The following is a 16714-nucleotide window of genomic DNA, read 5'->3' as shown; positions in this document are numbered from 1 at the left end:
GAAACTGCCTCGGGAGTAACACGAAACAATTTATCGACTGCTCTCCATAAGCTGAGGATGACATTGTTTCAATGAATGTTCATGAGACACTTTGCAGATGGTTGACAGAGATTATTTTACTGTCTTTCCAAAGGATGCATGGAGAACACTTGTCATGAAAAAAGAAAACTTATTAAAGTAATGAATTGAAGGTTTTTATTTTATTCCCTACCACAGGTGTTCTTGTAAAGCTAAGAGCTCAGCATCGAGAAGCTGCAGATAGCGACGTCCTCATATTGAACAGACCTACCCTGCTCCGTGCCCTCTTTACTGTGGGGGCACTTTGTCGCCACTTTGACTTTGACCAAGAGGATTTCAAAGGAAATACCAAGGTTGTGTGTGTGTGTGTGTGTGTGTGTGTGTGTGTGTGTGTGTGTGTGTGTGTGTGTGTGTGTGTGTGTGTGTGTGTGTGTGTGTGTGTGTGTGTGTGTGTGTGTCACATAGCATGAAGATCATGCAAATTGAGCTTTGTTTCATTTATCTCCCTGCCTACTGCCTCCACCTTTATGACGTTCAGCATAGAAACCCAATTTCTGTGGTTATGTCGTTGAGATGCATGCCCAATTACCATTAATCATTGGATACATTTATAACCTAATGGACCATTTCCTCTCATCTTTTTCACATGTTCATGTGAGCTGCCTCTCATTTTCTACGGTGAAAAAGATGTTCCACCTGTTTTTACAGGTTGTAATCAGAGAGAAAGTTTTGGAGACATTGATGTATTTCACTCGCTACCCTGATGACGAGGTGCAGATGAAAGCTCTTATTGGTTTGGGTAAGTCTTTGTTCTCCTTCCTCTGGGTTTTGGTCTCAAGGCTCCAGCTTGCTCTTTATAATTAACATTAATTATGTAATTCAAAAGCAAAAGGAAAGAACAACCAACCAATAGTTTGTACCAATTATTACTCGGCCGATTTCGCAACAAACCATTAGAGCAGATTTGGTCTCAGGTCACGTTTCGTCTGTGACCTACGGACATCCTTCGGCCGAAGATCTGAACTTCCTTTGGTCTAAAATATAGTCCTGGCACATAGCTTGCATTTTTATATTCCTTTCGCATCCATGTTCCGGTCACGTACCAGTGCATGGAGTGAAAAGAGCAATATACCTGAAGCATCATGTCATCATCATTACTCTACTCAGTTGGCGTTTGGAATGGACATGATCTTGTGTTTTGTGGATGCACGTGAGTGGGTGTGTAAGCACTTTTCAGCTCGTGTACCTCAGGGGCAATGACGTGTTTCACCTCCCACCTGTCTCCCTTTCTTGTTTCGTTTCTGGGTAAGGCCCATCAGCAAGTGATTTCTGTCATTTGTGGATGAGGACATGTGTTTGGCAGGTGAACGTGTTTGGCATTGCTTGATGGTGAGCTTTTAACACGTGGCCATGGTGCGACCAGGCATGGTGTGATGGGATTTTGAAAGGATGTTTGAGTGATGCGGTGGTGTTTGCTGGATTTTCCCATTGTTTGTACCTGTGGATACAAACAGGGTACATGTACGTTATAAAAGGTGGATTTAAGGTGTACATGTAACATGTTTTACCCTTGCACCAATCTGTTCTTGCAGGTTAGGTTTGAGTTTGTAATGTGTAAGTTTGTTTCATTCGGGAAGAACCCGTCCTTGTGGAAGGGTTATAATTCGCCTGGAATTATGGATGGGTTTTTTGCCCCAGAATTTTGGATGGGTTTTTTGCCCCAGAATTTTGGATGGGTGAATTCCTCCAGAATTCTGATGGGTTATTACCTCCAGATTTGGCGTAATTTATGATGACTTGAATTACCTCCTTTCACTTGGAGTGGCGCGATGCTCTATATATTTACATACATAGAATTGGGGGTCCTCCCCCACCCAGAATCCCTAGGAAATTTTTTTTTAACCCCTAACACCTTGCCGTGTCCACATAGAGTACAACTCAGAGTACACACACACACACAAACATGCAGACACACAAACACACACACAACCAAACAAACACACACACAAACATACACACAAGCACACAAGCAAACACAAACATACACACAAAAAAACTCAAAGTGGAGCTTGCCTTGGCAAAAATGCTCCAGTTATAACGATAGTATACTAGGCGAATGCACCTGGCGTTGCCCGGGTTCTTTTTGGATAATTTTAATCTTCTCTACATAGGTCTGACGCGAGCCCAGTATCAGTTGCCTTTTGGGCCACGGCAGTCATAGCCTAATGGGGTTGTGAGGGGGAAACACCCCCCCCCCCCCGACTGAGGGGCCTCGCCACCTAGCCTATAACCTTCCCGGGGATTAGAGCGTGCAGAGCCTTAGGGGGTTGATGAGGGGAAACACCCCCCCCCCCCGGCTGAGGGTCCTCGCCACCTAGCCTATAACCTTCCCGGGGCCTGTCCTGACATTTTTTGTTTCAGAGGTTTCCTCCTATCTTTCACAGTTCAGGAGATTAGCACTTGCAGACAAACAAACAAACAAACAAAAACTTCAAATTATGTGTTAGATGAGAGTAGTACTCTCAAATACTATAGTTGGTAACAGGTCCTACTACATAGTCTGCAGAGAATTACTACTGGGAAGGAATGCTATTTTTGCCTGGGTGAACACAAATCACATCAAGGACAAAGGCATCAGGAGACATCAGTGTACATGAATGTGAATTGCAATGATAATAGTAGACACTGGACAAATATACATAGTACGACTGTACATGGGTATTGAACCTGGATTCCGAGCATCGTGAACGGACCGTTCAGATTAGACCCCTAAACAAGCCTGCCCAGTGTTCTTTTATCACTGACTTTTTCTCATTGCACCCTCTCTCATGTCTTTTACCTCCCTGTCTAGGATTCTGTTTCATGCAACATCCAGTTCTGATGTTTGAACCAGACGTGAAAGCTCTCTATAATGGGATTCTTCAAGCACCCGAGGCTCAACAATCAAACACCGGCCCTCAACAACTGATTCCAAGTTCTGCTTTATTACAGAATCAAGTGTTGAGAAACCTTCAGAGTTATTTGCAAGCGGAAGATTCACGAATGCAGGAGGCTGACCGACAGTGTAAGTGAAACCAGTACCCAGAATGCAAATATATTGTCGCATCGACAGGGTCTGCTAACGCTTCTCCGCCACACCCCCAAGCAATATGCTTAGCGAACGGCCGAATTAAAGGAAACCATGCTCAAATGGAAAATTCAGCTTCACCCTGTCAAGATCTATCCCCTGCCTGTCCCTTAAAATGAGTGTTTTATCAATTCACGAGCAGGGGTGAGCGGTGTTGCTCGGTGTCCTTCTCATTCTGTTGTCATTTTGAAGACATCAAATTTTGTCTTTTTTTTCTATTTTGTTGTTGTTCTCTAAAACACTTCCCTACTCCCACGAAGGAATGGGCTCAGGGAACATTTAATACTCCCTTTCACATTCCTCCAAAGGCTTTGTCACAATGTAGCGTTTGAAAAAAAAAATCCTAACTTTTTTTGTTTCCAAATTGTTCAAGAAAATATTTTTGCATAATCCACTCTGTGGCACTCACTGATGAACCTCTGAAAGTTTGACGAAGATCTGTTCAGCCATCTCTGAGAAAAATGGTGACAGACAAACAGCTCACTTATTGTATAGACTAGCAAATACAACCTGTCGCTTCACTGATTGGGGGTATTAAGGAAGGGGGTTGAGAGAGGGAGGGGAGAGAGAGGAAGAAAGGAGAGAGGAGGTAGGAGGGAGGGGAAGCTAGGAAGGGGGGAAGAGAGGAAGTGGGAGGAGAGGTGGGGAGAGCTATGCCTCAGCAAACATTGCCATACCGGAGGGAGGGATGCGAGGTGGGGGTGTGAGAGAGAGAGGGAGAGAGAGAGAGGAGGGGGGTGGGGAGGAGGAAAAAAAAAAGAGAGAGAAAGGTGAGGTGTGGAGGTGGGGTTAGTAAAGAGAATGATATGTTATGCTTAATGACCGAACACACACATACACACACACACACACACACACACACACACACACACACACACACACACACACACACACACACACACACACACACACACACACACACACTCATGTCAGAACAGCTGTACACACAACGACACAACGGAGTTTATGAAGTAATTCGCTGTCACATCTGCAAAAACTTTGATGTCCCAGTTCCAGAAAATTTGTGAGAACATGAACCAAAAGTAATCACTGAAAACATGGAAGTACCTACTACTCACATATGAACTAATGATCCCATCGAGCTTGAACATCGAAAACAAAGTGTGCGACCAGATATCATACTTAGGTACAAAAATATGGGAAGAAGGCATTGCTTATTGAGGTGTTAATCGCAGTGATTTTGGACTAAACAATGCAGAAATCAAGAAAATGATGAAACACCAAGACATCAAGAATGAAGTGAGAAGATCCTGGAAGCTGAAGAATGGCAAAGTTGTATCAGTGATAGCTGGACCTCACAGAGATATTAAACATAGGGGGAGCAGTATCCCTGGGTGCTCACCTGGTCATGGCTGGATAAGATAATCAGGCAACCACTGGTAGGCATGGATGACCCACAAAATATATAATGGAGAAGAAAGTAAATACCTCTGGATTTGTTTTTTCATGCCATGAACAAACCTTGGTACATCACGGGTGACAAAGGTTGTGGTCAAGTTTCATCCGAATTGTGTGTGTGGTTTCTGAGAAGAAAGCAAATGCATATTTTGGCGGGCAAACCCCTCTCCCCAGAGACCCTCTGATATGCCAATTTTTTTAATGTCATGAACAAACTTTGGTACATCACGGGTGGTGAAGATGGTGGTCAAGTTTCATCGGAATTGCGTGTGTAGTTTTGGAGAAAAAAAGCAAACATTTTGTGGGCAACGCCCCTTAAATCACCTTAGAGCCAGATTTTTCTAATGTCATGGAACAAACTTTGGTACTTCATGGGTGATGAAGGTTGGCGTGAAGTTCGAATGGAATTGTGTGTATCGTTTAAGAAGAAAGCAAATACCTCTTTGGGGAGGCAACCCACTCCCCCCCACCCCCACACCCCCTCCCCCCACCATAAACTCCCTCTGTAGATCCCTTCAGATGCCTTTTTTATGCCATCACGGGTGTTGAAGTTTGTGGTCAAATAACATTGAATTCATATATGTAGTTTCTGAGAAGTTGTATTTGTGGATGGACGGACGGACAACGCGCCATCACATAAGCTCCCCAGAACGACTTTACAGGTGAGCTAAAAACCATCCCTGGGAATATTATAACAAACGAACTGCATTCGGAAGCTGTCCGGGGCTCAGCGACGATCCTAAAGAGAGCCCTCGGCACAAAACTTTGAGAACAGAAAACTTCACAGCTTGGTCCATGAATCGTGACACCTTACCGAAATGAATGTGGATACATTGAGCTCACCCTGGGAGGACTCCATTCCACATTCTGAAACCCGCATATGTCGATAGCAAACAATGACGCGCGCGCACACACACACACACACACACACACACACACACACACACACACACACACACACACACACACACACACACACACACACACACACACACACACACTTATTAGTACAGATATTTCCCCCATGAATTTCCCAAAGAGAAGGTGGGAATCATGCTAAATGGCTCCAAAGAAATAACAGTTTATTGAAAGACAAAACAAACAGAGAATCCTGGGACGAAGGATAGACTGAAATATAATGAAAAATATAAACAACCCGATGCACATACATGAAACAAAAACATGCGTACGGCTTATGCGCATATACAATACATCGTGGTTATACACATGGGATCATTCCTATTGCACTGGGCCATGCACTAACACCCAGGCGTAAGGCCTGCTGAACTGTGCTGATTCATGTAATGGCGGCGCATAATTTTATTGGGGTGGAGTCAGGCCAACTGTCCAGGCGATGGGCGGAAAGCAGTGGGGTGGAGTCAGGGCAGCTGACCCATGACCCATGCATAGTCAGGTCAGGTCGGGTATTGGAGCATGTGCCGGAGCAGCACGTCACTGCGTCCACTTTCCGCTGGTCCTCCAGAGCTCAATGTCTGGCCATCCCCCAGACAGATGCCTGGCCAATCCCCATCTGCTTGAGATGCTGATCAACCTGCTACAACTTTGAGGCACGTGGTCAGCCCATTGGCCTCCTCCACTCAAGAGGCTCCCTCGCTGAGAGGATCTGTTGAGCAGGATCAGCATCAGGAAAACGAGCCACTTGTTCATACAGCCGCAGCTGATGCTCGTGGATTTTAGAGGTAACAAATCTCATTTGAGTCTCTCTCAGCAACCACTCATTGAACATAAAGTCCAACCAGCGATAGCCAACAATTCTCCAAAGACGTAATCCCAAAGGAGTTTAGTCTCCATCTCAGATGCCTGGTCAGAGTCCAAGTCTCACATCTGTAGAGCAAGACTGGAAACAAGAGGAAACACCAAGAAGACTTGGACTTTCGTCCTCCTGCACAGGTACTGAAAGTACCACACCCCATGATCCAGTGAATCCATGACTCCCAAGGCCCGACCCAGAGATCTGTTGACCTCTGGCTCACAGCCAGCAGAGACATGAATATCACTGCCAAGGTAAGTGAATCTCTCCGTGACCTCAACTTCCTCACCACAAACCGGTACAGACAGGACAGCAGCATCCAAGATGTCATTGAAAGCCTGGATCTTAGTTTTGATCCAGGAAACCCGTAATCCCAGCGGCTCCGACTCCTCATTCAGCACCTCGAGGGCCTACAAAGGATATCTAAAGTCTCCACAAAGACTGCATTGTCTGCGAAATCAAGGTCAGAGATCTTGACATTCCCAAACGATGCACCGCAGCTTGATCTCTCCGACATCCTTCCGAGAATCCAGTCTGTACAAGCGCTGAAAAGTGTGGGGGCCAATACACACCCTTGACAAACTCCAGTAACAACTGGAAATAAGTCAGAGATGGTATCACCACATCTCACAGCACTCTCAGTACCAGGGTATTTTTCAGACATTCTGATTGATCAGTTTTGGATGGCACCCCACGAAGACCAATAATTCTCCAGAGGGCATCCCCATTCACTGAATCGAATGATTTGCAGAGATCAACATCAGCTGCAATCAGCCCCTGCAGAAACTCTTGTCTGCATTCGGTGAGGACTCGAAGAGCAAGGATACGGTCAACTGTTGACCTCTGGTATAAAGCCTGACTGCTCTGGACGCTGGTGCTCAAGCAGATGGTGGTGAACCCTGTTAAGAATTATCCAAGCAAAGATCTTGCCTGGCACTGAGAGCAGCGTCACCCCTCGGTAGTTGTTGCAGCCCTGGCGATTACCCTTCCCTTTCCAGAGAGAGACAACAAGGCCTCTCTTCTCATCAGTGGGATGATGCCTGTGTTCCAGGCAGATCACAGAACTGCTTGCAATGACATGAGTACAGCATTTCCACCAGCCTTGAGAAGCTCAGCATGGATGCTACAGATCCCAGGACCTTTGCCCCATTTTAACTGATTCACAAGCAGTCTGTGTTTCCACAAACAAAGGTGGATCACATTTGATTGGAGGGTCAGCAATCGGGATAGTAACACCCTTGACATCCAACTCGATAGCTGGTGGATCAGGCTGGTACAGCCGCTGAAAGTAACCGGCCTCGCGGGCCTTCACTTTGGACTCCTCTGTCAAGAGCCAACACCCTCCACTCTAACTGCAGTACACCGAGGGACGGGCTTGGAGCAAAGCAATGTGCGAATTCCCGTGTAAACAGGACAAGAATCACTTGACCACAGGTGATGCTCTACCACCTCATAGATTCCTCACACATAGTCCTCTTTGTCCACCCGTAGTGCACGTACAGTTTTATGCCTCAGCTCCCTTAACAGCTCAGCTCCACCATTCAGCCTGGCCCTGCGACTCTGGTCAATGGTATCCAGTGTACCCTGCGAGACAAAATTCTTCTTTGCCCTGCGGTGAGTTCCAAGACATCCACTGGCAACATCAAGGATGTTGGTCTTGAAGGCACTCCACAATTCTTCAGTATTTCCCAAAGCACCCAGACCCGCCAAATCCCCACTCAGTCTGTTCGCAAACTCCTCAGCTACCCTCTCCTTGAGCTTGCCAACATCCAGCCAAGGCCGGGATAGTACCATTTTCCTGGATTTAGGCTGCAACGTCAGAGTTGCTACAACAAGGCTATGGTCGGTATTGAGGAACTTAGCTCTCCGGTAAACCCTGCAGTTCTGGTTATCCTCCATCAAGTATTTACGAGCACATGGTCAATCTCCTTTGCCACACCACCAGCGTTGGAATACCAAGTCCAGCGATTATCCTTTGGCCACTGAAACCATGAACCAGCTTCCCTAAGTCCATGACTTTTTGCAAATTCATGGAACTTAGTGTGACTTTGTTTCACAGTTCCAGACCCATGGGGACCAACACATGTCTCATAGCCATCCCTCTCCGTGTCAGTCGATGCATTGAAATCCCCCAAGAGGAGAAGAGTATCTCGCCTGAGGCATTGATCAACCACAGACTTGTGTGTGGCATTGAATGCATACTTCACGGTGAGATCACTCGCCTCAGTCGGAGCATATATAGAGACCAGGGAAACGACATCCAAGAGTGAGGAATTCTTTGTCTCATAATACGCTCGTTTACCAGTGTTACCTCATTTATCATTGGAGTGAGCTTATTGGACACAGCTACAGCAACTCCTTAGGCATGGTAACCATCAGAGCGACCAGACCAATAGGTGCAACCACCCGCAATGATCTCGCCACTATTCGGTCTCTGAACCTCAGAGAGTGCTGCAATCCCTGTGTTCAAGCGCTTGAGCTCAGATGATAACAAAGACAGGTGATAATTCTCTCTTAGAGATAGGACATCCCAGGCACCCACCCAAAAGGACCGCTTCAGGTTATCCCAATACAAGGAGACTGCCGTCTGATGGACGACACCTCAGCACCACTTCCCTACACACCACCGCAATATGACCCTGGAGGTTTACCCCATGGTTTTCCTCCGAACAAGGAATGGGGGTCTTGAAGGCTTTGTCCCAATCCCGTAATCCGGTGAGATGCCCTGTGGAGGGCTGCCCCTGCAGAATGAAGTGTTTTATAGTGGCCGGAGTGCAAATCCTGCCACCAACCTCCTAAAAAACAGTAACCCAACTGCAGGAGGACGTCCACAGACACAGTTGGGTCCTAGATATGGATGGCCGTTGGCTCACAAGTGGCTCCTCCGCCCTTTGACAGGTTTTGTTTTAAATCGGGCTGGGTATCCATATCCATACACCTTCCTCACCAGGAAACCTGGTGGGGGAGACTGTTTTGTCGCCGACCACCCGACCATGAATCAGGTTTGTTAAGGTTTACGTGGTACCTATAGCAAGTCACATCTAATCTGACCTGACCTGACAATAATGTATAGTATGTGTTGTCTCAGTCTAAAAAGGGCATAGCTCTGTGAAAAATTGATGAATACCAAATTTCAGTGGCATACATTAAGGTGTTTGGGCAAAAAGTTGGAAAAAAACCACAGGTGGGACGGATGGATGGACAGACAGAGGGCAAACCTATAGTCCCCTCCGGTGAAACCGCTTGGGGACTAATGAAGATAAATAAATCTTCAAACCTGCCTTTTCGACCACCTTTACAGGTAGACCTCTTGTTCAAAGCAGCCACTTAAATTCCCCCCTCAGAGAAAGCCTGTGTTAAATAACCTGCATGGAACAATCACCTGTGTAACGCAACCAGCGGCCACCCGATTGCTTCCCTTCGTAAGCTCCAATTTGTGCACAATGGTCATTTATTCCATTGTAAATCGGTGAATTCAGTCACCTTTCCCCGCAGCATAAAACAGTTTTCACACAAAACACACCGACAGATCTCTGTGATCGATACCAGACTCGGGGGTGGAATGGCGAGAGCATCCGCACCGCGTCTGGGAGGTCGGCGGTTCATACCAAAGACTTTAAAAATGGTACAAGCTGCTTCCTTGCTTTATGCTCAACATTAAAAAGGATTGAGCATAGACAAATAACACTGAGAGGGCAATGGCAAACCACCCAGTATAACCAGTGAGAAAAGCAGCACCATTGTTTTGACGTCACTGGTACCCAGAGTATCTCAGGACGTGACGCCACTTCCCCAAAACTCAATGGCTGTGTTTGTCTTGTTTAATAGTCCTGTGTTGTGTCTCGTCTGTATGTCCATGGAAAATAATTAAAAGAGTAAATAAAGGTCATCAAGACAGGTTTGCTTGCTGTGTGCATTTGGGTACTTGTGCTTGAATATTGTCACTGCACTGCAGAAAAATGGTGGCCACAAACATATACAGAAAGACCACCTGTCTATAAAGGACACTTTTTCCTTTTCCCTTGAACGTTGTTTCTGTAGATGTTTGGCTGTGGATATACACACTACTGAAAAGACAGAAATGCACTTAATACTGATGTAAAAATCTAAGGCACCACTAGCATGTGATCTCTTTCACTCATAACGAGGGGGGGGGGGTGCTAACAGGCTCCAGTCTGGGGGGAACAGGAATCTGGGAGGCAGTATTCAGCCCTCCATTGCTGTCACCAACAATGGTCTCCTGAACCTCGACACCAGAGACACCACAACTACCCGAACTTTCAAAGAAAGCAATGAGCAAGCCCCCAACTCACTTCGCTTCAACTGCAACGAGCTGCGTTCTTCTTGTCCAACTCACTACAACTGCCCACTGACTTCTCCTTCTGCCCAGTGCCTCCGTTTGCGGCCCCTTTCATCACCTCCCCCCCACTACCAAGCCCACAGCGCTGAGCGTCTCCCACTCACAGCACGGATCTGCCAATCAAGCAGCACACAGTTGCCATCGTGTGGTCCAGCTGGAGTCCCTCGAATGATCATGGGCCGCGGGAAGATTTTTGAAGCCACCCAAGGGACGCAGACATGTCCACAACCACTCTTCTTACCTTGCCTGGTTTTACGGAGAGGACACGTGCTAAATATACGTTCCTGTCCAATCCCGATGTCAACTATACCGTCTCTCATAGCATACATTACAGTAGGACATCTTCACTCGAACAGCTCCCCTCGTTGCAGGAAATTGTTCTAACTTACACGCACCATGCTAGCTTAACATTCTACCAAATTTATACCCCCTCCATCATGACAATATTACAAGCTTGTCAGCATTGAGCCATATGTGCATTCAACCATGAGCTATTTCAAGTAATCTGGCAGAAGCACTCTTCAACAAGCGTTATGTTGCGTGCGTGCACTTTCCGACAAACACTGACGCAATAGCATTCACGTTTTTAGGGCCAAAGACATTGCAACTTCCACAACAAAAGCACTGGGCCTCTTGGTTGTCTCGTCACAGACAAGTCAGTTTGTGACCTCTGTTTTCTGCTGCCTGTCCTCAGGTTTTTCTCCCTTACCTCCATCATCCTTCTGTCGCTCCCCAGTCCCTTGAGGTCACATGCATTCTTACAGAAACCCCCACCTCACAAACTGGGATCTTTAACATACATAGGCTAATACCAAGTTTAACGTTTCCAATCACCCACCAATATCCCGCCCACGGAGCATCATGATGACTGTTTGTAATCAGGTGAAGAATCAAAATCAAGTGAGACCGTTTGAAGATGAGTGTACTTCCTGTGAGCTATCTTACCAGGTATCCTCCCTACCTCTCTTCATTTACTTTCAGGTTGCTGTTTCCTTCCATCTTCTCTCACCTGTTTGTTCATTGCCTTGTTATGTCTGCATGTTGTCCTTCCAGCTCACTGTCATTGCAGTGCCTTCTATCCTCTGTCACCTTGCTCTTTAGTGAGCTTTGATGTTGCCGACCAAAAATTAAACACACAGATCTGCAAGGCGTAAGCCCTCTGTGACACATCTGCAAGCACGAAGCTATTTTTTAAAATTAATTTATTTTATTTACTACATTTACCATCTCGTTTTATTACGATTCAGATCCTTCACATGTATTAACAGGACATGAAAAGTGTATTTAAATTTTGTGGATATCTGTCTGACTATTACTGGCTTGTCAACGCAAGTACATTCGGCAAATGTCTTTTCTTGTGCTCTCGATTTGATGGTGTTTGTGCTCGTTCCACCCATCAGGGGAGAAGGTGTCCAAACAAGAGGACCTGAAAGAAATGGGTGATGTGACTTCTGGAATGAGTTCCTCCATTATGCAACTGTACCTCAAAAATGTACTTGAGAGCTTTTTTTCTTCACAGTCTGTGGTGAGACGCTGAATCCTTTGATGACATTCTAATGGTGTTTGGACTTGTGTGAAAAATACATTTTTGAATACAGTAACCCCTTTTTATGCCTTCGCTGACGAAGTCACCGGTGGCACTATGTTTTCGGGTTGTACGGATGTACATACGTCCGTCCATACATGATAATTTTCTCTGTATTTTTCTCTGCAACTGCTTATCCGATTGACACAAAATTATCACCGGAGGTGCGACTACTCATGCGGAATGTTTTCATGATAATTATGACATCATCGGTCACGTGGTGTGGTCGCCATGTTGGAAAAAAAAAGGAAAACCTTTGGACCATTGTATCTACGAAACCACTCCATGGAAAAAAATTAAACTTGGCACATGTCAAGTACTCTCCATGGGGAACAAGTGATTTTTTTGACGTCATAAGTGGCTTTGTTACGATGTCATAATTACATATGTCGAATGCTTTATCCAATCAGTTTGAAAATTTTTGAGTCATCTCGGGCTAAATTGAATGGGGGGAAAAAATGATGATGTCATCGATCAATATATTTATTTATATATTTATATATAATATATATACACATACGTCAGCAGCCATATTTTTTTAACATAAAAACCTTCAAAAATCTTCTTCTCCAAAACGGCTGAACAGATCAAGGTGAAACTTTACAGATCTGATCGCCTATCCATGAGGAACATAAAGTTCTCCACCGAGGATGTCATGGTTTGGCGGCTATGATTTTTTAAAAAGAATAATTGTCTGGCAGCCATATTGACTTGAATGAAAATCATTAAAAAAAAAATCTTTCTCTTGAACAGTTTCATCAATCGATGTGAAATATCACAATTATGAAATAATAAGTCATGGGGAATATATGTTTTAAATTTCAACCTGATTGGATGCAAGGTCTGGCAGCCAGAATAATTTATTCTTTCAAATCTGGGTTCAGGGATTTAAATCGATCTTGGTACAAGTTTTGTCATGATCTAATAATGTGGGTGGAGGCATATCTTGCGCCGTCAAAGATTGTCTTTGTGGTTTCAGTAATGCTTCAGCATCCTGTATTACTGTAAGAACTCGGTGTTTTTAATTGGATACTCGGGTGAAGCCTTCCTTGCTCCTCATTCCTTGGATATATGTAAACGCATGAGAATATAATTCTCCCCATTAGGGTGGACCCATTATGGAACTTTACTCACAAATAGTCAATACAATAACACCACACAAACTCTCACAAGACACCCTTCCCGCTGTACTGACAGTTAAATTTTTTTTTTTACAACGATCCAAGGCTCATGGAGTAGTTTGCACATAAACCATGTGCATGTTGCACATAAACTATGTTGGTAGACAATGGGACAAACGTAGAACGTGTGCGATTCAAATCTGGTTTTCCTTTCACATGATTAAGGGCTTCAGATGGGAACATAAACAGGACGACTCAGACGTGAACACGAAGTGGCCAACCGACCCTGTTAGCCAGATTCGATTCGGCGGCATTGGCTACCTGGGTATTTGAACATGTGCACACAACATACCCTTACACAGGAACTCGAAGTTGTCCTGTCTTCTCTTGTCGCTCAATTTATTTCATCTCCACCAGGTTCGCTGTTCTGCTCTCAATGTGGTTTGGCTGACTCTCAACCAAGGCCTCGTGCATCCTGTGCAGGTAACTAGGACGTCGTGCTAACTGTTTATTGTAGAAGGTGGAGGTTATTCTTCATGTATATTTTGCACACATGCAGCATTTGCATAGGTTTTGCAGAATTTGAGGAGGGGAAAACAAACTGCAAAAACCATGGTCACGCCATTGTTCAAATATTCATATGTAATATTGATAGTTAGGTTTTATTTTTCACTGCTAGATTCTCCATGATGCATTTAACCTGGAAAGACACCAAGTTGTTTGCCCATTGTATAGATGATCCTTTTTACTGAGGTAGCCATTTGAACTCTGACTTGTGAGTGTTCCAAAACCAGTGTGAATGGCGACCTCAGCATAAAAGTATCATGTGCCTAACTGACACATATAAAATGTGCCTAAAAATTTTGTCTTGCACCCCATGGCTTGTCTTGCACCCCATGACTTCCTCAGTCTGTCATTTCCCACTCTTTGGCTTCTGTTTTTTCGTTGAACACCCAACTATCCCCATCCCTACCTTCTTATTATATCTGTCCTTTATCTTCCCCCAAACATACACCTTTTAACCAGTGAATGAAATGTCGATCCCTTTCCCAACGCAGACCCTGAACCATCCGCTCTGACCTGATTGTCTTTGTTGACCCTATTGTCTCCTCTTACCATAGTGTGACCTCTGATGTAGATTTCAGCCCTTCTGTTACTGCTTAAACTATATCTGTCTCTACCGTCATGTACCTTCATGTCACCGACCATCTTGTGGATGTCAACCCCTCTTTCTCTGATCTGAGTGGTATCCCTGATGGCACTGACCAGTCTCCTCTGACTCTCATGCCATTCCCTCTAACTTTATGTCACTCTCCACCCTATCCCTACTGACCCAAACTCCTCCTTTGCCCATGGGTGGGTACCAGGACAAACTTATGATTCTTATCCAGCTCTTCTGCCACCACAGTGTGGCAGAACGGTTGGGAGGATGGGGGCTATAAAGTCATCCAAACACAGTTTGGATTATCCCGGCCTTTGCTGGTACTGGTGACATCTCATCTGCTCCTGAAGATTTCTTCTTTTCTGCCATCTTTTTCAAACTGAAAATGTTCAAATTCAAACATTTCACAAAAGTTTGGTACATAATTGGTAGACTTTAATTTGTGCTTGTCCACTTGGCAGTATTCCTAATTTGCTGATGATGAATGGCATGCCAGAAAGCATTCCATAATGTGTAAAAATTTGGATCAAAATGTGAAATGTTTATTTTTAATTTTTATTTAAATTAACCAAATCCCAACCCCCATCTTCCCGCCCATCCCGGAGGCACAGGGAGTTCACATCTCAAACTCCTGACACCATTTTGTCATGAAAACATGGGGGCATGCAAGATGGCCACTCACGAACCTCCCCATTCATCTGGGGCTCCACCCCAAAATAATTGAACTGTAGTAGTACAAATGAACCATTTGGTGTGATAATCACATGACCCAGTTTGCCCCAAAACTAACAGTCACCATGACCTAATTCCCTTCTGAAGACGGAACAAGCAAGCATCCCCATGCCAACAGGAAATTATTTGATAGGAATGGTGTTAATTTGAATTACAAGAGGAGTCACAATCAAAACAGTGGCATATATATGAAGTATGACACAAAGGACACGAGGCACAAATCCTTTTTTTAGTGTTTAGATCGGAGAGGACAATGAATAAGCCATTTGATGTATTTTCCCACAAGACAAACGGGTTTGGTTTTGAACTTTATTCAAGCTTTCGATGTTTTTTTTCATACGGTGTGAAGGTATGCTGCCCATTTATGGGAGATGGACCATCATTGGCAGTGCTTATTTGTGGCTGCCAATTTTGATTTTGGTGTCTTTGTCTTTATTTCTCAGTGTCTTTTTTTCCTCACCCTTCCCTCTCCCAGTCCCCCTCCCCCTCATCCTCCCCCACCAAGGATATACACCATTCCAGCTCACCAAACCTAGTTTCATCACTTCCCATTCCCACCGCTATATAAACACATACCTGTGTCACCTATCCACCTATTTCTCGTCATTGAAAGTGTATTAACCTTTCATCCTCTTTCGTGAGTTCTTCCACGAGCCTCAAACTTTGTCGAAAGAACAAGCCGTTCGTCAGAACCAACAGCCTGCTTCACAGATTTGTCATAAGAAATGTTTCTGTTGTTGTGAATACTGCAGCTCAAATAGTTAAGAGTTTTGAAAATGGCTCATGTTTTGACGTTGTATGTTGATTTTATTGATTGAGATGCTTTTTTTCAGTGTGTTCCATATTTAATCGCTATGGGAACAGACCCGGAGCCTGTGACACGCAACAAAGCTGATCAGCAGTTATTAGAAATAGACCGCAAGTACCCTGGTTTTGTCCATGTACGTCCCTGATCACGCACTTGATCCATTTACACACTTGTATACAGTGCTGTACATGATACATTTGATTCATCCTGTTAGCTCACAAAATGTACTTTTTCACTTATTCTTTATTTTTGCCACACTTTCATACCCAAAATGTTCGGAAGGAGACACACAAACATACGAGTCTTCATTCCATTTGAGCCAAAGTCCTGTTTTTTTAATTGGAAAGTGAAAGTTTCCTTCACATTTACATCCACAGGCACGTTCCAGTTTTGTGGATGGCAGGGTTTAAAACATTTTCTTTTTTGGAGGGCTCTTTTGAAGTTTTTTTTCCCCCCAAAAATCACCACCTGGAAAGTGTTTATGGGGGCTACTTTTTGGATGGGGGGGGGCACTTTTTATCGTGAACTTCTCTTATTTTTTGTATGATTCTGTTGTTGCGTTAAACATTGTTTGACGCACAATGCCACACAAACTTTTGCATACATGTAAT

The 16714-nt window shown here is 44.6% G+C and overlaps 1 protein-coding gene across 2 annotated transcripts in view; it reads left to right on the top strand.

Annotated features, from left to right (window-relative positions):
- LOC147016268 (nipped-B-like protein A) overlaps positions 1-16714 on the top strand; it is a 263933-nt gene that overhangs the window by 160312 nt on the left and 86907 nt on the right. For both annotated transcript variants that reach the window (XM_085844842.1, XM_085844843.1), the window contains exons 31-36: positions 217-371; positions 727-817; positions 2870-3082; positions 12096-12220; positions 13819-13884; positions 16129-16236. In XM_085844842.1, the coding sequence (XP_085700968.1) occupies positions 217-371; positions 727-817; positions 2870-3082; positions 12096-12220; positions 13819-13884; positions 16129-16236 (758 nt within the window). The remainder of the gene's footprint in view (positions 1-216; positions 372-726; positions 818-2869; positions 3083-12095; positions 12221-13818; positions 13885-16128; positions 16237-16714) is intronic.

Source organism: Eptatretus burgeri, chromosome 11 (genome assembly GCF_056783735.1).
Source record: "Eptatretus burgeri isolate ZD-2024b chromosome 11, Ebu_testis_v1, whole genome shotgun sequence".
NCBI classification, from domain to species: domain Eukaryota; kingdom Metazoa; phylum Chordata; class Myxini; order Myxiniformes; family Myxinidae; genus Eptatretus; species Eptatretus burgeri.
Note: the sequence above shows the minus strand (reverse complement) of the source record. Positions and strands in the feature narration are given on the sequence as shown.